General features: G+C 39.8%; 1 protein-coding gene across 1 annotated transcript in view; it reads left to right on the forward strand.

Moving 5' to 3' along the window:
* LOC126248026 (muscle calcium channel subunit alpha-1) overlaps nt 1–23150 on the forward strand; it is a 922345-nt gene that overhangs the window by 679539 nt on the left and 219656 nt on the right. Inside the window, exon 23 of the mRNA XM_049948623.1 lies at nt 19846–19953. Coding sequence (XP_049804580.1) covers nt 19846–19953 — 108 coding nt within the window. The remainder of the gene's footprint in view (nt 1–19845; nt 19954–23150) is intronic.

Below are 23150 nucleotides of genomic sequence, written 5' to 3' on the forward strand. Positions count from 1 at the left end.
AAAGGAGTTTTGCTATTTAGGGAGTAAAATAACTGATGATGGTCGAAGTAGAGAGGATATAAAATGTAGACTGGCAATGGCAAGGAAATTGTTTCTGAAGAAGAGAAATTTGTTAACATCGAGTATAGATTTAAGTGTCAGGAAGTCGTTTCTGAAAGTATTTGTATGGAGTGGAGCCATGTATGGAAGTGAAACATGGACGATAACTAGTATGGACAAGAATAGAATAGAAGCTTTCGAAATGTGGTACTACAGAAGAATGCTGAAGATAAGGTGGGTAGATCACGTAACTAATGAGGAGGTATTGAATAGGATTGGGGAGAAGAGAAGTTTGTGGCACAACTTGACTAGAAGAAGGGATCGGTTGGTAGGACATGTTTTGAGGCATCAAGGGATCACAAATTTAGCATTGGAGGGCAGCGTGGAGGGTAAAAATCGTAGAGGGAAACCAAGAGATCAATACACTAAGCAGATTCAGAAGGATGTAGGTTGCAGTAGGTACTGGGAGATGAAGAAGCTTGCACAGGATAGAGTAGCATGGAGAGCTGCATCAAACCAGTCTCAGGACTGAAGACCCCAACAACAACAACAACAACAACAACAACAACAACAACAATATCCTCCTTTCAGACCATTGTCGATTCCATTCAACTGCAATTCCAACTCCTTTATTGTCTCTTACAGAATTATAATGTTATCAGCAAACCTCCAAGTTTTTATTTCTTCTACCTGTATTTTAAGTTGTCCTCCAAATTTTTCTTTGGTTCCCATTAATTCTTGCTGTATGTACAGATTGAATATCATTAGTGATAGTCTACAACCCTGTCTCACTTCCTTGACAACCACTGCTTCCTTTTCATGCACCTTGACTCTTATAACAGCCATCTGGTTTCTGTGGATGTTAGAAATAATCTGTTGCTCCCTGCATATTTTCCCTGCTACCTTCAGAATCTCAAACAGTGTATTCCAGTAAAAATTATCAAAAGCTGTCTGTAATTACAGAAATGCAATAAATGTAGGTTTTCCTTCCTTTAACCTATCCTTCTAAGATAAGTCATAGGGTCAGTATTGCCTTGCGTGTTCCTAAATGTCTCGGGAATCCAAACTGATCTTCCCAGAAATTGGCTTCCACCAGTTTTTCCATGTTTCTGTAGAGAATTTGTGTTAGTATTTTGCAACCATGAGTTATTCAACTCGTAGTTCAGTAGTATTCACACGTGTCAGCAACTACTCTCTTTGGAAATGGAATTATTACATTCTTCTTGAAGTCTGGAGTGTACTCCCCTGTCTCACATATCTTGCACACCAGGTGGAATAGTTCTCTCATGGCTGGCTATCTCAAGGATATCAGCAATTTTGAGAGATCATTATCTACTCCAAGGGCCATATTTCAACTTAGATCTTTCAGTGGTCTGTCAAATTCTTCTAACAATATCATATCTCCCATCTCATCTTCATCTACATCCTATTCCCTTTCTAAAATACTGCCTTCAAGTTCATTTCCATGTCATTTCCCTAGCCAACATATGCTTCTACATTCTCGCATTTGTCCTCTAGCTGTTCCGATCAGTCTTGTTTTTTAGACGTTTGTATTCCCTTTCACCTGCTTCATTTGCTGCATTTTTATATTTTTTCCTTTTCATTGATTAAATTCAATATCTCTCATGTTATCCAGGGATTTCTACTAGGCTTTGTCTTTTTACCTATTTGATCCTCTGCTGCCTTCACTATTCATGTCTCAAAGCTACTCATTCATCTCTATTGTATTCCTTTCCTCCAGTTCAGTCAGTTGTTGCCTAATTCTTCCTCTGAAACTCTCAACAACCTCTGGTTCTTTCAATGTATCCAGGTCCCATCACCTTCATTTCCAACCATTTTGCAATTTCTTCAGTTTTAATCGATATTTCATAACCAGTAAATTGTGGCCAGAGTCCATATCTGCCCCAGGAAATGTCTTAAAGTTTAAAATCTTATTCCGCAATTTTTGTCTTACCATTATATAATCAATCTGAAACATTCTGTTGTCTCATGGTCTCTTTCACATATACAACTTTCTTTCATGATTCTTAAATCTAGTGTTAGTGGTGATTAAATTATGCTCTTTGCAAAATTCTACCAGGTAGCTTCCTCTTTCAATGCTTTCCCTCAGTCAATATTAACCTACACATTTTCCTTTTCTTCCATTTCCTACTATCAAAGTCCGTTCCACCATTGCAATTAAATGTTTATCTCCCTTAATTATCTGAATAATTTATTGTATCTCATTATAAATTTCATCAACCTCTTCATCATCTGTGGAGTTAGTTGGCATGTGAACTTGTATTACTGTGGTGGGTCTTGGCTTCATGCCTATCTTGGCTGTGACAATGCGTTCACTGTGCTGATCATCATAACTTACCCACATTCCTATTTTCTAATTCATTATTAGATCTGTTCTTACATTACTCATATTTGATTTTGTTTTTAAAACCCAGTATTCACCTGACCAGAAGTCCTGTTCCTCCTGCCTCTGAACTTTGCTAATTCCCATTATATTGAACTTCATACTATTCATTTTCCCTTTTTAAATTTTGTAACTTACCTTGTCAATTTTGGCAAGCAAGCCACTGCATCATGGCAGGGTCTGTGGTTCATTGATGTTGGTAATATATCACCAGTAACTGAATTCACAGTGAGCAAGACATAACTTTTTCTTTGGGTTACTCCTATTTATTATAGTAGATGTATTCACCTTTATTCTCTTCTCTTCTTCAGTCTGTATTTTTATTTGAATTCATACTGAAATGCAGCCTCTACTTATTTAGCTCTACAAAATACACTAACTGACCAAAAGTAACAATACACCTGCTAGTGGACATTAATATGGGGATCTGTCCATCCTTCATCTTCATGATAACTTGCAATCTACTGGGGATACTTTCAACAATCTCTCTGAATATTTGTGGATTAATGGCAGTCTATTCTTCCTCAAGATTCAAAACCAGAGAAAGCAGTGATGTTGGTAACAGGGGTTGGGAGGGATGCTAACTCATCCCAAAGGTATTCCAATGGGTTCAGGATGGGACTCTGGTCAGGATAGTCCATTTCAGGACATAGCAAAGTGCATTGTCATACTGATGCAGTCAGTCATCATCTGTGAACTGTTCCTCTACTGTACACTATACACAAAGCTGTAAAATGTGTTCACATCCTTCTGTATTTAGTGTTTTCTTAAGCACAATAAGGAGACTGCAACATAACAACAAAAAAACGGCTCTTACCTTAACACCACCTCCTCTGTTCTTCACTGTTGGCACTGTGTGTGATGGCAGGTAATGTTATTCTGGTATTTATCATGTCCAAACCCTTCCATTGGTTTTCCATGGGGTATAGCATGATTCATCACTCCAAATCACTTATTTCCAGTCACCCACTGTTCATTGGTGCTGCTTATTACATCACCTCAAATGTCACTTAGCACTGTCTGCAAAAATGTTTGGTTTATGAAGAGCTGCTTGACCAATCTACCCCATTCTTTTTAACTCAATATGCACAGCCATTATTCTAGACAGACTGCTGGTAGCATTTTGGAATTCACAAGTCACACCTTTCACTGATTTCATCTGATTTATTTTTTACAACCACTGTCCACAATGCTCAACGGTCCCTGTTTGTCAGTACGTGAGGTCTGCCTGGCCTTGATTTATCTATGGTTGTTCCTTCATGATTCCACTTCATAACAACATCATCAGAAGCTGTGTGCAGCCTAAGAAGGATTGAAATGTACCTGCTGGATTTGTTACTCAGATGACATCCAGTGACTAGTCAAAGTTCAAAATACTGAGTTCATGTGACTGACCCATTCTGCTGTTACTGCTTCTCTACTGACACCGTAATAATCGCCACCTCATTTTATACTGGTGGGTCCACCTCTCGTGACATCCAGTGGTCAATTCTGCAATACGTGGGGGTGTCCAGATACTTTTGATTAGATAGTGTATACAAGGGCGATGTACTTGAGGACAATATTATGGAAATGGAAGAGGATGTAGATGAAGATGAAATGGGAGATAAGATACTACGTGAAGAGTTTGACAGAGCACTGAAAGACCTGAGTCGAAACAAGGCCCCGGGAGTAGACAACATTCCATTAGAACTACTGATGGCCTTGGGAGAACCAGTCATGACAAAACTCTACCATCTGGTGAGCAAGATGTATGAGACAGGCGAAATACCCACACACTTCAAGAAGAATATAATAATTCCAATCCCAAAGAAAGCAGGTGTTGACAGATGTGAAAATTACCGAACTATCGGTTTAATAAGTCACAGCTGCAAAATACTATTGCGAATTCTTTACAGACGAATGGAAAAACTGGTAGAAGCAGACCTATGGAAAGATCAGTTTGCATTCCGTAGAAATGTTGGAACACGTGAGGCAATACTAACCTTACAACTTATCTTAGAAGAAAGATTAAGAAAGGGCAAACCTACGTTTCTAGCATTTGTAGACTTAGAGAAAGCTTTTGACAACGTTAACTGGAATACTCTCTTTCAAATTCTGAAGGTGGCAGGGGTAAAATACAAGGGGCGAAAGGCTATTTACAATTTGTACAGAAACCAGATGGCAGTTATAAGAGTCGAGGGGCATGAAAGGGAAGCAGTGGTTGGGAAAGGAGTGAGACAGGGTTGTAGCCTCTCCCCGATGTTATTCAATCTGTATATTGAGCAAACAGTAAAGGAAACAAAAGAAAAATTCAGAGTAGGTATTAAAATTCATGGAGAAGAAGTAAAAACTTTGAGGTTCGCCGATGACATTGTAATTCTGTCAGAGACAGCAAAGGACTTGGAAGAGCAGTTGAACGGAATGGACAGTGTCTTGAAAGGAGGATATAAGATGAACATCAACAAAAGCAAAACGAGGATAATGGAATGTAGTCAAATTAAATCGGGTGATGCTGAGGGGATTAGATTAGGAAATGAGACACTTAAAGTAGTAAAGGAGTTTTGCTATTTAGGGAGTAAAATAACTGATGATGGTCGAAGTAGAGAGGATATAAAATGTAGACTGGCAATGGCATGGAAATTGTTTCTGAAGAAGAGAAATTTGTTAACATCGAGTATAGATTTAAGTGTCAGGAAGTCGTTTCTGAAAGTATTTGTATGGAGTGGAGCCATGCATGGAAGTGAAACATGGACGATAACCAGATTGGACAAGAAGAGAATAGAAGCTTTCGAAACATGGTGCTACAGAAGAATGCTGAAGATAAGGTGGGTAGATCACGTAACTAATGAGGAGGTATTGAATAGGATTGGGGAGAAGAGAAGTTTGTGGCACAACTTGACTAGAAGAAGGGATCGGTTGGTAGGACATGTTTTGAGGCATCAAGGGATCACAAATTTAGCATTGGAGGGCAGCGTGGAGGGTAAAATTCGTAGAGGGAGACCAAGAGATGAATACACTAAGCAGATTCAGAAGGATGTAGGTTGCAGTAGGTACTGGGAGATGAAGAAGCTTGCACAGGATAGAGTACCATGGAGAGCTGCATCAAACCAGTCTCAGGACTGAAGACCACAACAACAACAACAACAACAACAACAACAACAACGTGGGTAGAGCAATTGGAACCTTAGCTGCACATTGCTGAAACCTCTCAGTCAGGTGGTGGAGTTGTAAGGTACTAAACTCCGATTTGAGTGTAAGTCAGATAAAATCCCAATAAGGGCCTCCAGATATAGGTATTCCATAGTTTCCCTGAATTTCTTAAGGGAAATGCTGTGATGATTCCTTTGAAAACAATGTGGCCAATTTCCTTGCCCATACTTCTCCAGCCTGAGTTTCAGCTCAGCCCCTAATAATCTCATAATCAATAGAATGTTAAGTTCTAATCTCTCTTCATTTTCCTTCATTGTTAAAACATGAGACCATCTGCATCAGCCATTTTGCATGGTTATTTTTAATACCACATTAAACTGCTCAAAAAAAACTTTCACACTGCTATCACATCTGCTAACTTTTGTGGTGTTAGTTTCAAGGGCAGCAGATAATGAAAGAATGAACTTTATGAAACTAAAAAACTAACTTTCAAATTGCACGTCTGTGAAACTTAAGTCCTCTACTGGTTAACATTCAGTACTGTTGTTCCACCCTATTCATTGTACATGCTAGTCTTCTACTAGTGTGTTGTCTACAGTGCTATTCAGGCGTGTCCCGCTGTTTAACGGTGACACTCCTGAGGTCACCCAGTGTGGATGGAGGGCTGCTGAATGTTGAACAGCAGGTTTCAATTGGTCCCAAGCATGCTCAACTTGTTTCACATTAGCATGTAGTGGAGGCCATTCCATTCAGTTGATTACTGTGTCGCAGAGAAAGATTTTGATGAGATGGTTGTGCGTTGATATAATGAAAGATAGACCTGTCACGAAAATGTTGATTGTATGACTGAACAGTAGGCTAGAGGATGCTGTAAGTGGTACTACACAACCCTCACATAACCATCAATAGCAATGAAAGACATCCAACACGATACCAAATCAAATCGTACTGACCCGCCTCCCTGTTGAATCAGTTACAAGACATGCTTAAAAAATTCATTAATACCAAGCCTCCTCCTTATTCTTGTATGATGATCATTGAGTGTCAGACAAATCCAGCACTAGTCAATGAAGAGAATCTGAAGTCATTGATCTAGGTGCCACTTTAGGTATTCCCTTGCCCACATCTTTTGCACACCCTGCTGCTGTGGAGTTCCTTATGTTGTTTCTGATGAGTTTTTAGGGGTCAAATTGATCAAATGGAGATAATTTCATATTACCTGTGTCAAGACAGATGTCCGTAGTTGCCAAAAAAATCACAGCATTCAGTTTTGTCAGATTCTCCCAATCTGTAATTTGTAAGTAGTGGTCATCTGCTAGTGGTGGTGATTGTGAAAAACCACTATGAGGCATATCTTCAGTGTTTTGTCTCTCATTAGTTGGCATTCAAATTATCTTGCTGTCATGTATGCTAATTCAGCTGGCATCTTCACATTCTGACACTCGTTGCCTCAACGTAAAAATGTGCATATGATATAAAATTGAAAGCATTTTTAAAGACTGCTCAGTGTTCATAAGACACAAATTCCCATTAATGATTGGAGGCATATATTCTACTGAACTTCATTGTGTGCTCAGGGTTACTTTTAAGTCAAGTACACATAGTTATTTCCTGTGGTCAGAAGAGTAGTATTAAAGGGGTGTCTGTTGAAAAGAAAAACACAAACTTTGAAAGTTACAATGGTGTTGCCAAATGTTTCTTTAGCAGTATAGAATTTATTAGGTACCAGAGAAGGTATTTCTCTAAGTCACATCAGAAAGAACTGCAATGTACTGTGCAATATTTTATTTACTATACTAGAAAAAATAATAAAAATATATTTAGAAGAAAACAATGTTCTTAACTTTATTATTGTAAATACATTAAGCAAGTTTTTTGCTGTTCCCACTTTTGTGCTAACATCTTTGTACATGTCAGGGGTGGTGTCATGATGATGAATATACTGGATTTTCATTTGGGAAGAGTGTGTTTCTGATACCCATCTGATTAAGGCTTTTTGTTGCAACAGGAAAATGCTAGACTGATTCCTTCAATGAATCAATGGTCCATTACATCTCTCTATTTTCATAAATTTGTACTGTTCATTCCATAATGACCTGCTGTTGATGCAAGTTAATAATTAACCTCCCAAGTCTTTTCCTGTCAGTGTCCTTCCTTACAACTTCTCACTCCTTGGGGGTTACACTTACTGTATCTATATCATCCATAAGCTACATCTACCTCCTGAGTGCCCCTACATTCTGACCACGTTGGGAAGCCCAGTCAGCAGTGACATTGTTAAAGCTTGGCAAATCCCTGTTTATGAAGCTGAGGGCTGCTCCGTGCCAGTAGTTCTCTATAAATACACTATGTGATCAAAAGTATCCGGACACCTGGCTGAAAATGACTTACAAGTTCATGGCACCCTCCATCAGTAATGCTGGAATTCAATATGGTGTTGGCCCACCCACAGCCTTGTTGTCAGCTTCCACTCTCACAGGCATACATTTAATGACGTGCTGGAAAGTTTCTTGGGGAATGGCAAGCCCATTCTGCATGGAGTCCTACGCTGAGGACAGGTATCGATGTTGGTTGGTGAGGCCTGGCATGAAGTCAGCGTTCCAAAACACTCCAAAGGTGTTCTATAGGATTCAGGTTGGGATTCTGTGCAGGTCAGTCCATTACAGGGATGTTATTGTCATGTAACCACTCCACCAGAGGCAGTGCATTATGAACAGGTGCTCAATCATGTTCAAAGATTGAATTGCCATTCCCAAATTGCTCTTCAACACTGGGAAGCAAGGAGGTGCTTAAAACATGAATGTAGGCCTGTGCTGTGATAGTGCCACATGAAACAACAAGGAGTGCAAGCCCCCTCCATGAAAAACACAATCACACCATAACACCAGAACCTCCGAATTTTATTGTTTTCACTACACACCCTGGCAGATGACATTCACTGGGCATTCGCCATACCCACACCCTGCCATCAGATTGCCACATCGTGTACCGTGATTCGCCACTCCACACGTTTTTCCACTGTTCAAGTACCCAATGTTTATGCTCCTTACACCAAGTGAGGCATCGTTTGGCATTTACCAGTGTTATGTGGGGCTTATGAGCAGCTGTTCGTCCATGAAATTCAAGTTTTTCTCACCTCCCACTGAACTGTCATAGTACTTGCAGTTGATCCTGATATAGTTTGGAATTACTGTCTGATGGTCTGAATAAATGTCTGCCTATTACACGTTACGACCCTCTTCAACTGTTGGCAGTATGTCTCACTCAACAGACAAGGTCGGCCCGTATGCTTTTGTGCTGTATGTATTCTTTCATGTTTCCACTTCACCATCACATTGGAAGCAGTGGATTTAGCGATGTTTAGGAGTGTGGAAATCTTGCGTACAGACGTATGACCCAAGTGAAACCCAATCACCTTACCACGTCCAAAGTCCGTAAGTTCTGCGGATTGACCCATTCTGCTCTCTCACAATGTCTAATGACTACTGAGGCCGCTGGTATGGAGTACCTGGCAGTAGGTGGCAGCACAATGCACCTAATATGAAAAAGATATGTTTTTGGGGGTGTCTGGTTACTTTTGATCACATAGTGTATGTTACCTGTAAATGCTTCACTGTCCACTGTTGGATACTCAGATGAAATATCTTGCATTATGAAGTGGGGACTTTGGCTCAAAGACTGGGTAGCAATGAAGGTGTATGTAAATACATTTCAACTTCAGTGTGTACTGTGCACAGATAGATTGGGTGGCTACTTAAGCAAAGAATTCAGTAGGGGCACTCACTTTTTTATCTGCCATGTCTGAGTTATATTAGGCTTGCTTGGGTATGTGAGGGTCTGCCTAGAATGACTAAATTCCATAGTAACTAATGGGAACAAAATAGTTCCATATTCTGCCTCATAGTATTATTTCCAAAATGAAGAGTTTGATGTTGGTAGCAAGTATACTCAAACAACAAAGAGTGCAAGCCACCTGAGTTCTGTGTCTTTCATAGCCTGTGAATTGTAAAACACTGTGGGAGTGGAAGATAGCTCTTTCAAAAACTATCACTAAGCATATCATGCCAATATAACTGCACATTCTAAGTAGAACTGCCATGTGAGATTTCTATGGACACCTCACAGTGTGTTAAAAAGGATTGTGTGTGACATGCTGACACATATCCTTTGATGACTCTTCGTCATGGGAGTTTTAATGCACATAATGTGCTTACTGTGCCACAAGGCTCAGCAACCACCTGCCCCATGGATCAAGCTGTAGTGAGCTCCTTATTATAATCATGATATCCACATCTCCTGAAAACTGTCCAGAGGGTTCACTTCAGCACTGCTATTTGGTCACTAGTGACCAATTTTTCTCTATGCTTTCCAGTTCTCATATACAGTTCTCAGTGGGAAGTGGTAAATGACCTGCAGTGTAGTAACCATTTTCCTATTTGAATTCACTGACTAGAGAGAGCAGTTCCTCCCAAAATAAGAGTTACTAGGTGTATGTTCAGTTAGGCAAACTGTTTGGTCAACAGGCAGCTTGCCATATTGTGGTAGTGTCCAGGACTGGATGGGTCACATTACTGACATGATCAGTGCTGTAAGGAAATCATTAGAAGTGGCAGTGCTCAGTTGCTGCTGTAATGTAAAACTGAAGCCTCCACAGCAACTGGGCAATGTAGATCACACAATTTTGAAACCTTTCACCATGCTGAGGTCGTAAGAGACAGAGCACAAGCTTGGAACAAAAACGGATGTCAAGAGAAATCAAGTGTGTGTGATTTTCAAAGAAACCATCCTGACATTTAGCTTAATCAGTTTAATGTAACAAGAAACTTAATTAAGAAGGGCTAAATGAGGATTTGAACATGTTCCTTTAAAACTGAGAGTCCAATCTGCTAACAGTTGTATTATTTCACTCACTCCAAAACCTACTGCTATTGCTACTGCTTTCTGACATCACAGAATGTTAACTGAGAGCAGACAGCCAGGACTTCAGTTCCACTAACAATTGTGGCTTACAGTCTCTCCTCCTTCAGATGGCAGTTGTGACATGTATTATCTACAGCTTGTAATTAAACATGATTATGAAAGGTTCTCTTCCATAATTTTGTAGCTTCTCATAGAAAGGGTCAGTTAAATTTGCCTTGCACTCTTAAATTTTATTTTATTATGAGGCATTTTTCTGTTTTTTGGTGAGATGTGAAAGATTTGTACATGTTCAATTAAAAATCGTAGTGTTTCTGTGACTAGCTGTTTATGAAAGTCAGATTGAATGATCAGTCACCACATTGTTTGCATATTTACACTCCAAACAGCTTAATAGTTGCTTTTAATATGGGTTTGGAGATTTCACTCCACCACATATAACCTGACCCTGCAGTAAGCAAAAATACAGCAGGCTTTCCCAAATAAGCATCATGTAGTATGTGCATCTTCCAAACTTCACAAGGATTAAGATACTATTTGGATGCATTAAATAAGGATATTATCCTGCCTCAAATACGCTTGTATGGTGTATGTGTCTGTGATATGGTCATATTTGAAGCATGCAGTTAACCATCAGTGTACTAAGAGTATTTAGGATCGTATTTGCATTCAGCTGTATTTTATATCATCGCTCAAAGATCTTTAAAACAACTGTAATAACTGTTAATGAGCAGTTAAGTGTTATGAGATTCATTCTAAGAGTTGTTTCTTCTTTTTTAATTAATCTGCAAATATTGATGTTTTACATCATTGTTAGCTAAAAGTCTTTCTTTGTTTCTTATTAAGATGCCAAACATTGTATTAGCCTTGATTATGCCAAAGAAAAATGGTACTTAAAATGATTTTTTTTTAGTTTGTATTTCACAACATTAGGTAATCACCACGATTTTATCATAGTGTCTAATGCAAATGGCTCCCCTTCTTTGCTCAGCAGTGTTTCTGAACCGTCTGCAGGTTTTGACTTTCAGTCAAATTTACAAATTTTTTGTGTTACCCTGAGGCAGGTGCAGAAATAGGATTTAGCTCCGGGAGTGGGAAGTCACAGTTTCTTACAATCTCCTTCCTTCCTTCTTCCTTCCTCCCCCCATCCCCCATCCCCATCAACCACCCCCACCCCCCTTTCCTAAGGAGGCTCACGACTTTCATGAGTACATCCATGGTGAGCATGGGGCCCCAAGCTATTACAGCACCTGCTTCCTTTCTTGTGCTGCTGTCTCCCACTGTCAATTATCCTTACTTCTCTTACTTACTGTGTTGTGATGGCAGCCTTTGAGTGTGACCTGGCTATCCACAATGTTCTGCCTTCCTTTGTCAACATATTCATTCATTTACTTTACATCACCTTTTGGCTGATGTAAATTTTTGGTCCCATTTAGGTTTGATCTTCTTTTCTGTAGTGTGAACCAAATGGGGAAGAATGCCTTAAATAGTACCTACTGCATGCAGTGTTCAAGATAACTTTCACACAATACCTGCATAGTCTCACAAATGCACTTAAAAGCCAATGTGGTACCCAGTCTGATGTGGCAGGATAATTATGTACGCTTTCTGTAGAGCCCCCTGACAACACAAGGATCACATGTCTGATGCTTGAGCTGCTTGCTCTTTTTGTCCCATGCATACAAAAAGGTCCCTAGGATAATTTAACAAATATAGGAAACTTTATCTTAGCCTTTGAAGGGAATGTCCTCCCAGAAAGATTTAGTCATGGAGCACACGTGGGGCGTGAAACCTTACATCCCACCACCCATGAAATGCTTACGATGCATCCACTTTGGTCAGATATCATCCCACTGTACAGGTACTCAAATTGTGGTATCTGTGGGTAATCACTAAATGAAGGTAGTCCTTGTGTGCAACCACCTTTGTGTGTTAATTGCACAGAACACTGTCCTCCATATTCTCCAGTTTGCCCAGTCTTCAAGAAAGAAAATAAAACACAGAAATATAACTCTGTTGACCACCTTTTGTATACTAAGGCAAGAAAAACATATGAACAACTGGGTGTTGTCAACATGGTGACCAGTTACGCAATAGTCACTGCCCCTTTCCCTCTCCCCCTCCCCCACCCCCACCACAGTATTTTCCAAACCAGATCTATCACCATCCTCCACTCTCATGGTTCATGTGACACCATCTTCAGGAACTCTTTCCCACACCCTGCCAGAAATGCAGCCTCTTCCTTTGGCATCTACCAATGATAAGGGGTCCCTCTCGGAACCCCTCTCCCTGGAGTCGGAATCCCTGAGATCGGATTTGACCTTAGCCAGTGGCTGAATGAACTGTGGCATGTGGGTCCCAAGTCTGACCACTCTTCATCCATCCCTACGTCTACTGCAGAGAAGCACTTGCAAGAATCTTAACCAACAAAAATTGTGAAAGACAAGATGAGGGTGAGGGTGAGGGTGAGGGTGGGGGTGGGGGTGGGGGTGGGGGTGGGGGTGGGGGTGGGGGTGGGGGTGGGGGTTCACACATGCTATCAGTTTCTGAGCCAACATTCATTAGTGTTCTCCTGCCATGCCAGTGACAGTCATTCATCCTGGGATGTCTCCTCACCCTTTCAGGCCTAACCAGAATGCCCTTACCGTGATGATCCAATGGATGGTCAGATGCTACTGTCACCTGGTGGAACTGCAACAACTAATTTTCTCTTACTCTACAATCCTGTATCACCTTCCAAGAAACTCATTTCATTGATGACAATTCCCCAGCACTTCAATGATACCGTGCGTTCTGTTTGAATCATATTGTCTCCAGAATGGCAACTTCAGGGGTCTGAATGTAGGTTCACATAGAAATTATCAGTGAGTGGATTTCTTTCCATACAAGGTTAGAAGCAGTAGCAGTGTGAGTGTAAAGTATCCCAGCAGGGCTCTTACTTCCCTTGAGATAACTTCAATAATCCAACAGCTCTCCCCCTTTTCTCCTATAGATATTATCAGTGAGTGGATTTCTTTCCATACAAGGTTAGAAGCAGTAGCAGTGTGAGTGTAAAGAATCCCAGCAGGGCTCTTACTTCCCTTCAGATAACTTCAATAATCCAACAGCTCTCTCCCCTTTTCTCCTATTTGGGGATCTCTGTGTGCATCAACCCCTGTGTGGAAGTAACATTTCATCTGGTAGGGAACTTCTGATTGACGAGCTTCTGTGCCATTCGTGGCACCTTTTTGGTTATTGATCTTATAATCTCATCACCCAATGTTGTGACTTCACCTCAGTGGTCACTTTACAATGGTCCTTGCAACAGTGACCACTTCCCGGTGATCCCATCACTTTCTTGTCACTGCCCAATGGACCACTTACCACAATGGACTTGCCAACTTGCAGTTATATACTTCTGCTATCTCCTTCACCTCTTTTCTATCAGACTGCATTGGTGAGGTTATGGGAGATGTCCTCGACACAATCACTCGTACTGCTGGATCTGTTATTCCTGTTTATACATGTATGCTTCACCACTGGTCAGTCCTGTGGTGGACCAGAGACATTGCAACAGCTTTTCAAGATTGTTGTATGGCCCTGCAACATCTCAAGTGGTATCCTTCACATGTCACCCTTCTCACTTTTGAGTGACTGTGCACTAAATCCCTCTATCTAATTAAGCACAGTAAGAAGAAATGTGGTGAACACTGTGTCTCCTACATGAGAAGATATGCCTCTTGCTCCCAGGTGTACACCAAGCTCCATAGTGTTCTGGGTTTCATCCTTCTTGGTGACCTACATACTGATGATGTTTCAGTTCAGGCTGAACACTGTGCAACAACTTCAGCTCACCCTTCTTCCCCAGCTACCTTTCCAAACTCAGAAACAGCTAGTTGAAGATATCTCCCTATGTTTCAATCCCCTGCCAACTTGAATTATATAATGAACCTTTCACTGACTGGGAAATGCTTCATCTCCCATTATGCTGCAGACCGTGGTTCAGTTCATGATCAGATGATCTAACATCTGAATGTTACTCAAAGGCTGCATCTACTTCAACCATATTTGGTTTGAAGGTATAAACCCAATATCTTTCAACAGCTACAGGTCAGTTAGCATCACCAGTGTGATCTGAAAACTATGTGAAAGGATGGTTGCCTGTATATTATGCTGGGGTCTGGAATCTGAGGGTCTTTTGTTCCCCTATTGATGTGGTTTCCAGGAGGTGCAATCCACAACCCATCTGATAATGTTCAAAATGTCAATCTGACTGTCTTTTTGCTAAATGCCAACATCCCATCACAATTCTTTTTACCTGCATAAGGTGTATGAGACTGCTTGGTGCCATTACATTTTACTTGCCCTTCATGACTGGGTCTTTCAAGGTTCCCCAACGATTTTTATTTGTTAGTTTTTATCCCATGGGTTGTTCCAGGTTAGAGTTGATGCTTCACTCAACTCTCCGAAGGTCTGAGACAACAGCATCCCTCAGGGCTCCATGCTAATTGTCACCCTTTTCGCCAATGGCATCAATGGGATAGAGGCCATTTTTTGGTCTACTGGTCATCCCTTTACTTTTGTATCTGGTACAACTCCTACTCCATAGCCTTGGCCTAATGCCTGCTCCAAGGCACCTTGCAAATGTATTTCTGTCATCGTACCAAGGTCCATCCTGACCCAGAACTCTACTTGGGTACCCAGCACTTAAACATTGTTGCACAGTCCCATTTTTGGGCATCCTCTTAGATAAACAGCTGACTGCCCCCCACTCCCCCCTCCATATTCATGAACTAAAGACTAGCAGCATGCGGAAGCTTCAAGCTCTCTGCTTCCTTGCCCTCTCTTGCGGTGCTGATCGTACTACTCTTCTCCATTTTTACCAAGCCCTGGTCTCATCCTGACTGGTCTATAGTTACCAGGTTTATGGTTCAGTGGGTTTGCAAATGTTAGAACCATCCCCTCGTTGTACCATTCAACTGGACACTTGTCACCTTCCAAATTAGTCCCATAGACAATCTCCTTGATGAAGCATGAACCCTCCCCATTCAGCTCTGACAGTATCAACTCTTTCTCACTTATGCAATCGGCATCCAACAATTTCATCATTGTCCAACTTATTTATTGCATTCTTTTTGCCTGTGAGGGGCATCAACCCCCTGAGACCACCATTAGGTGGGATAACCGGCTGGAAGCACCTCGTACCCTTCTGCTGAGACATCCGCATTACCTCCTTGGAATGTACTCCTTGGGTTTTACCACACCCCCAGTCCCCCTCCTTGGTCAGTACACAGGTCACAAATTAGCAATGATCTTTCCCATGGTCCTAAAGTTTCATTCACCTTTGCAATCTTGGATATGCTTTTACATGCCCCACTGGTGTAAAGCACCATTCATTTTATGGCAAAGCTGATAGCCATTGACAGAACTCTACATTTTCTAAACAACACTCCCTTGACCATGTTTCAATCTCCAGTGACTCAATGAACAATGTCCAGGCCATTGATCACTGGTACTCTTGTCACCCTGTGATATATGATATTCATGACCTTCTTTCTGACCTGATGCATTTTGCCTGCTCTGTTGTCTTTCTCTGGGTCCTCGGTCATGTGGGTATCACAGGGAATGAACTAGATGCAAATAAGACGTCCACTCACTCAGAGATTGAACAACATCTGATGGGTTACTGCCCCCTTCATAAACTGCACACTGCTGAGGCTACTGCTGTGTGGTGCTTTTCCTTCCATTCCTCCCAGAAGGAATTCGCCTTCCTATGTCACTTCCATGTCAGCCATACCACACTAAATCCATAGTTTTATTCTTTGTAATGAGGCACATCAAATTGTGGTTGTGGAGCCTTACAAGCAGTAACTCATATCCTGGTGGAATGTCCCGTAATCATAGACATCTTTGCTAAGCATGATCTTTTGGATTCTTTGCCTCTGATTGGTGGACTATTCATGAACAGTTGAAATGGTACTCCATTTTCTCCATGAAAGAAGTTTTTATTGTGAGATATAAAGTTTTAAACTACTGGACCAGAGTGTGTGGTGTTTGGGGTTGAGGCACTTCCCACTATATTTTGCCAGATGCCTCTTTCATCCCTCTTTTACTCTTGTGTAATTTTTTAAAATGTGGTTTATGTCTTTTTCTGCTGCACTCTATCTTCCATTTTAGGGGTGTGTTGACTACAGTTGATCAGAGGTGAGACTGCTGTCAGTGGGATGGCTTCTATCACATGCAAAGCCCTGGGGACACCTACAGGCTACTGTACCTATTTCTCTCACCTTATTGTTGCTGTTTACAGTCCATTATGTTTCTAACTTTCTCAGTTGTTCTGAATCTCCCGACTACAAGGCATCCTTTGCTCTGTTCCTGTCTTCACCCTTAATTGGGATGGCAGGAGTCGGATATGGAGGGATTTCTCTCACCACAGATGAACCCTGGTAGATCCCTCATCTGTTGCGACTTACATACTGGCCCAGTCCATATATTTCTCTGTAAATTATTTCTCCGCTCTGACATCAGTATTGCCTACAGTGTATTGATTTTATGGCTGCTACATACTTTCATCGTCAGCATGAATTCCTGGTGGATGACACTAACTACAAATGAACTACCTCTGGAATGAAGGAGTGATGACATCACTGTTTGGTCACTTAATGCTCAACTGACCAACCATCCCTCCCCCATCTTGCACCCAAATTCTAACTTGCCATCACCTGCAGTTTTAATGTACTACATATGTCTTTGATAATAATAATAATAAATATAAAATATATAAAACATTGTAATAAAATAATAATTTGGTTACAGCTGTGCTTAGTACATTGCTTTAACATAACTTTGCCAGCCAGTGTAGCCAAGTGCTTCTAGAAGCTTCAGTCTGGAACCGCGCGACTGCTATGGTCGCAGGTCCAAATCCTCCCTCGGACATGTGTGTGTGTGACATCCCTAGGTTAGTTAGGTTTAAGTAGTTCTAAGTTCTAATGGACTGATGACCTCAGATGTTAAGTCCCATAGTGCTCAGAGCCATTTGAACCATTTTTAACATAGCTTCAAAGAAATTTCAGTTCATAGAAATACACTATTTGAAAGGCGTTTATCCTAAAATTTGAGGTGTACATGTCTCATGCAATTGATGTAAAAATTATAATAGCAACAAACTCTCTATTCACTTGGCACTCAACTGCATGCACAGGTCTTCGAAATATGACAATTCGAGTGAGTAAGTGAGAAGAATGCTGTTTCTTTTACTCATTTCTGCCTGTTCTGAAAATCAGATGTTCTTAGTGTTCAGCATGGAGAGGGTGTCTTACACTTCCTGTTCTGGGTTACCCAGTTTCCCGTGGTTTACTGGTCCTATCTGTGGACTCTTGGACTGTGATGGATAAGTTTTTAGCTGCACGTAAGGGCAACCTGTGACTAGAACCCATGTTCTCCACAGGCATTCAGGTTGCAAGGCCATCCATGTGCGCAAGAAGCTTTAATTCCTTGCCATTTTTTGAGACTTCTAGTTTTCGTTTGTAACCTCATATATCAAAAAATGTAAATGCTTTTACTAAGATTGCCTGCCCTGGGAGCAATGGAGCAGATAAGGTGCCACTGAGGGAATAAATTTTTTCCGTGATGTGGTAATTACAGGGTGTGGGCAAAAGTATGGAAACACCAAAAACACAACACATTACCATGCCTGGTATGGTGGAGGAAAATGTTTGGTACTCAAAACAGCTCCCAGTCATCTCAGAATGGATAATTACTGAACCCATATGATTTTCAATGGGTTCTTACACCATTCTTCCTGCAAAATTGTGACAAGTTCAGCTAAAGATGATGGAGGTTGATAGTGATCACACAGTGTTCTGTCCAAAATAGACCACGAAGGCTCAGTATATTGAGATAAACCAGTTGTGGAAGATGTGAGCTGTGTGGGCAGTTTCTGTCATCTTGGAACACATGTCACCACTTGGAAACAAATATTATACCATGGGATGGACCTGATCAGCCAGAATGGTAGCTTTGGCATCATGTATTCCTGTTACAGGCACGTTGGTGATAGGGTGCATGAGTGCAATATTCATCTCAGCAGTGACTCTTGCAGATGTTGTCTTCTTATTTTTCGTCACACTCCTCTTCAGTGACCAGTTGCCATGATCACTCAACACACACTGTGATCCATGTTGTGACCTGGCAGATGATATTTTTCCATTTTCCCTATATGTGGTGTAAATCCTTGATTGGTGCCTCTTAAAACACCGAACATGTTGACACCATATGAGCACCAACAATTTGTCCATGCCTGAATTCACTTAGCTCCAATATAATGCACTCACAACTACATAGAACACTGTTCTGGTCATCAGCATACTGAGGACATTTGACAGGTGCCGTTTGTGGTCACATACAACAAGAACACTGTTCTGACCATCAGCATACTGAGGACATTTGACAGGTGCCGTTTGTGGTCACATACAACAGTGCCACATGCAGACTTGCATTTATGTTGTCATGTTTTTCTTGTGATGTTTTCACATTTTTCTCCAGCCCCTGTATATGGCCTTTGACTATGAAGTTATGTTAGCAATGAAAGGCAGCAGAATTTTCTGTTCATGGTATTTATTTACTGTTGAAGCTTTCATGTATAAATAACACTAAGAAAACTAACAGATGTATAAGAAAAAAGACATAAAAACTATAAATCTTCAGAGACTGTGTATAAATTACATGTAGATTGCTTTGTATGTGCAGTGTTCTGACTCCTCATTTATATAATCTCTCTCTCTCTCTCTCTCTCTCTCTCTCTCTCTCTCTCTCTCACACACACACACATACACACACACACACACACACACACACACACACACACACATTTTCATTTTTGTTGTTGCTGTAATTTTTTTTTTTTGTACATTTAGTAAAGTATTTCTTTTGTTGATACATTTTCTGTAATTATATAATAATGATTTTATAGAATTGAAAATAAGTTTTATTTAATTTAAGATAAAACTTAATTATGAGAAATACATCAAAGAAATGGTTACACTTGAAGATTAATAATTGTAGTAGATCAACTTGTTGGCAAATATACAGTGATAACTGCAGGAATGTGTGGTATGTTGGGCAGTTGGGTATCATATAATATTTCTGTCACTTGTTCACAGGGTAGTTTAAGGCATTAGGCCTTACATGGCAGGATGAGTACGAGAATTGAGTGGGTGAATGAGTGATTGTGTGTGAGTTGGTGGCAGAGTATTTAAAGATGTAATTATGCACATATATGGAACAGGGAGCATATGCAGATCAGTGAAGTGTGGAACAGGTGTATTCTCATAAAACAATTTCTGGTACATTTTCATAATATATCTATTCCATAGCATGTAGTCCAGTGCGTGATAGTTGCTGTAAAGACTATCGGCAACATTGTGCTGGTCACCTGCCTTCTACAGTTCATGTTTGCAGTTATTGGAGTCCAATTGTTTAAGGTAGGCAGCAGTTAAAAGAATGTTTTATTGACAAATGCACCTTTGGGAAAGGATTAATCTTAATGAGTTAACTTTTGTGATAATTTGTAAAAAAATATCAATATTAATTTCAGCACTTCAATTTGTGGTGTATCTCAGATCAGTTTGATTCTTAATTATCATTATGACACCATGCTCCACATGAGTCAGGGAGTCAGCCAGCAAGTTTTTCTGTGACACTGTCTCAGAAAGCTTCCCATACTCATTTATGCATGTGTGTGTGAATTAGACATTGTGGCCACACCTTTCCCTTTATTTTTGATACGGATTTCATTTAGGAAGCTCATTAACTATGGAGTAGCTTGTTAACATATTAGTGTCTTAATAACTAGATCAGAATTCCCAGTGTCACCCTTGTATGAGACATTAGTCATACCTACTCCTTATGTGTGTACATGTCCATTAGCAGGGAAATAGGCTGATTTCAAACCAAAAGAAAAATTTGTTTCATGAAAGTATGTATGAGCTCACACACACACACACACACACATATAGGATGAGGAAGAGCTAATGAGTAAAGTTACAGCTGCACAGAGGGAGCCATCAGGCATGCAGCTATCTAACAAGTTAGTCAGTATACCATCACATATAACTGCTTACTTCTATCAATTATATGCTTCATAAAGGTTATTTGCTGCACCTTGAATGACTGAATTTACATAAGATACTGCCAGAATGAAGGACTTATGTGTGAGCTCCATCAAACACAGCAGTATTTAGTTATGGGGCAGCATATATTTCAGTGGAGAAATGGAAAAACCAAGTGCATTTAATAACTTGGAGAAGCTCTTTCTCTTCTGTATTTCAATAAATACCATCAACATGTGTTCAAAAAACAGCTTATTAATTGTGTGATATAATGTTATTTGTATACATTGCTTGCTGGCTCCCTACACTCTGAAGTAATTTTCAGCTTGCGAGTGTTATTTATTCATTTATACTCCTTATTCCCAATAAAAAAAGTCATCATGGCCAATTGTCTTTTCCCTGTTTCTTATACCCTCCCCCTTTAAGGGAGAAATTTTTTTATTACCAGAGTGAAGAAAAAAAGCTAGGCCTATCAAAGATTCTGCTGAGCATTTGTAGCAACACAGAAACAGCAGTGAATTTTTTGTCTGTAGAGGTTTCTCTTACTTTGAAAAGAGTTAGCATACAGATTGGTGTTCAGTTTCTCACAGTTGTTACTGCAATAAAATACTTTCACTTTTCGTGGATTAAAATCTTTGATGATCAAAAATTTTGAATTCTAGTTTTATTTCCATCACTCTGTCAGTTCTGGCACGGAGTTGTCATTCCAGCTCTCCTGCCCATCTCCCCTTAGGTGCATTTGACTGTATTCCTGCCTGCCTACCTGCCTAGCTTTGGGCTAGAATAACCATCACATCAATGCCCATACTGACACTTGCCTCTCTCTCTCTCCTCCCCTAGTACGTAGTGAAATGCGTGATAGTAGCCATTAAGACGATCGGCAATATCATGCTGGTAACCTACCTTCTGCAGTTCATGTTCGCTGTCATTGGAGTGCAGCTATTCAAGGTAACTCCCTCCAGAGCCTCTGTATATGTAGCACCTTGACGCTTCAGTATTGTTTTTACAGTTTTCTTGCATTTTGTATCCACTGGTATAGAATGTTTGAAAATTAACTTCATGCTTGCGAAGACTTTCACCATTAGTGTCTCTTGTGTGCAGATTCATGTTAAATGCACGAATGACTCATATCCAAAAAACTGCACTGCATGTTTGCTGCCCATGCACAGCTTAGCTCTGTTATATCCATAGAATAAGTTCTTTTAGTAAAATTTGATATATGTTTGAGATACATGTCCATCTTTAACTACTGTTTCATATCATGCCAGTTATTCACTTAGCCTGGAAGACAAAGAAACTACAGAGAAAATTAAAAAAACCTAATATATTTCTTGTGCCATACAAAACTTGCTTTTTGTGCTTAATGTGAATTTGAAAGAATGGAATTAGAACTTAAGTAGTGTCTTGTTTGTTCTTTTTCTGTATGTCATTGTCATATATGTGGTGCATACTTTAAATAAATAAAGAATTAATTCTTTTTTTTAATTGATGTAATATGAATTATTTTAATAGATTTTTCATAAAGTTTCCTGTTGCATTTGTATATATAATCCTTAATGGTTACCAGTTTTGTACAAGTCTCTTCATTTTCCAACCATTGACTGCGTCTTTATCATGTGACTGTAAAATAATTCCAGTATACTCTATAAAAGTTTTGTTCTCATCTTAGAGTATTCATTTGAACTGTCTGTCCTTGAGACAACTGAGTTCCATACAGTAGGTCAACATAGCAAAAGTGATTGAATGTTGCTAAGTGGACCTAGTGTATGGAAGACAATTGCCCCAAGAGAAGATAATTCAGAAGTACTCGGTAAGAACAGAACAAAACTTTCATATATTGCACTGAAATTATTGTACAGTCACATAATAAATATGCCACCAGTGGCTGGAAAATAAACAGGCTCTTTTATAACTAACCACTATTAAAGAATATGCAGCTATGACAGGAAACTAAATAAATAATAAAATATAGTTGATAGTCCTTTGTGCCAACGCAATGTTGGACTTACACAAATTAATTTTTTATTTGTATGTTGCTGTTCATTAAATTGAATTTTTCCTTAAATATTTTTTGAGGCATTTCAACTGTATTGCATTTCAGGATTGTAACTTATTTCACTTTTTTTATTAGTTAAATAATATTTTTATGTTTGTTAATACCAGAATATAGTATATGAACAATGCACATGTTATTTAATAAGTCTTGCTACTTTGTTTATGCTATTGGACATAACACTTTTCTGTCTTTGGTATTCATTTTAATACTGTGCACATTAGCATAGAATTTGTGATTGATAGATGGAATTGTACAATAAATCTTTATTAAGTGCTATAAACTGCCATTTTATGGTCCATATAATGCGTTCTCCATTAAAATGGCAAAAAAGTGTAACTCATAAAGCCAATCCACCACAGTCATGATTTCCAATTTAATTGTATGGTGTCAACGAGGGAAGTAAGGGCTTTTTTCTTGTTACAATGTTTAAGGATAAAATTTTAAATGCCTGCAGCTGTAACTTATCTGTAAGCAGTGTGTGCAGCATGAAGTGTAAAGTATCTAAATAAACTAG

The sequence above is a fragment of the Schistocerca nitens genome, chromosome 3, assembly GCF_023898315.1.
Source record: "Schistocerca nitens isolate TAMUIC-IGC-003100 chromosome 3, iqSchNite1.1, whole genome shotgun sequence".
NCBI lineage: Eukaryota > Metazoa > Arthropoda > Insecta > Orthoptera > Acrididae > Schistocerca > Schistocerca nitens.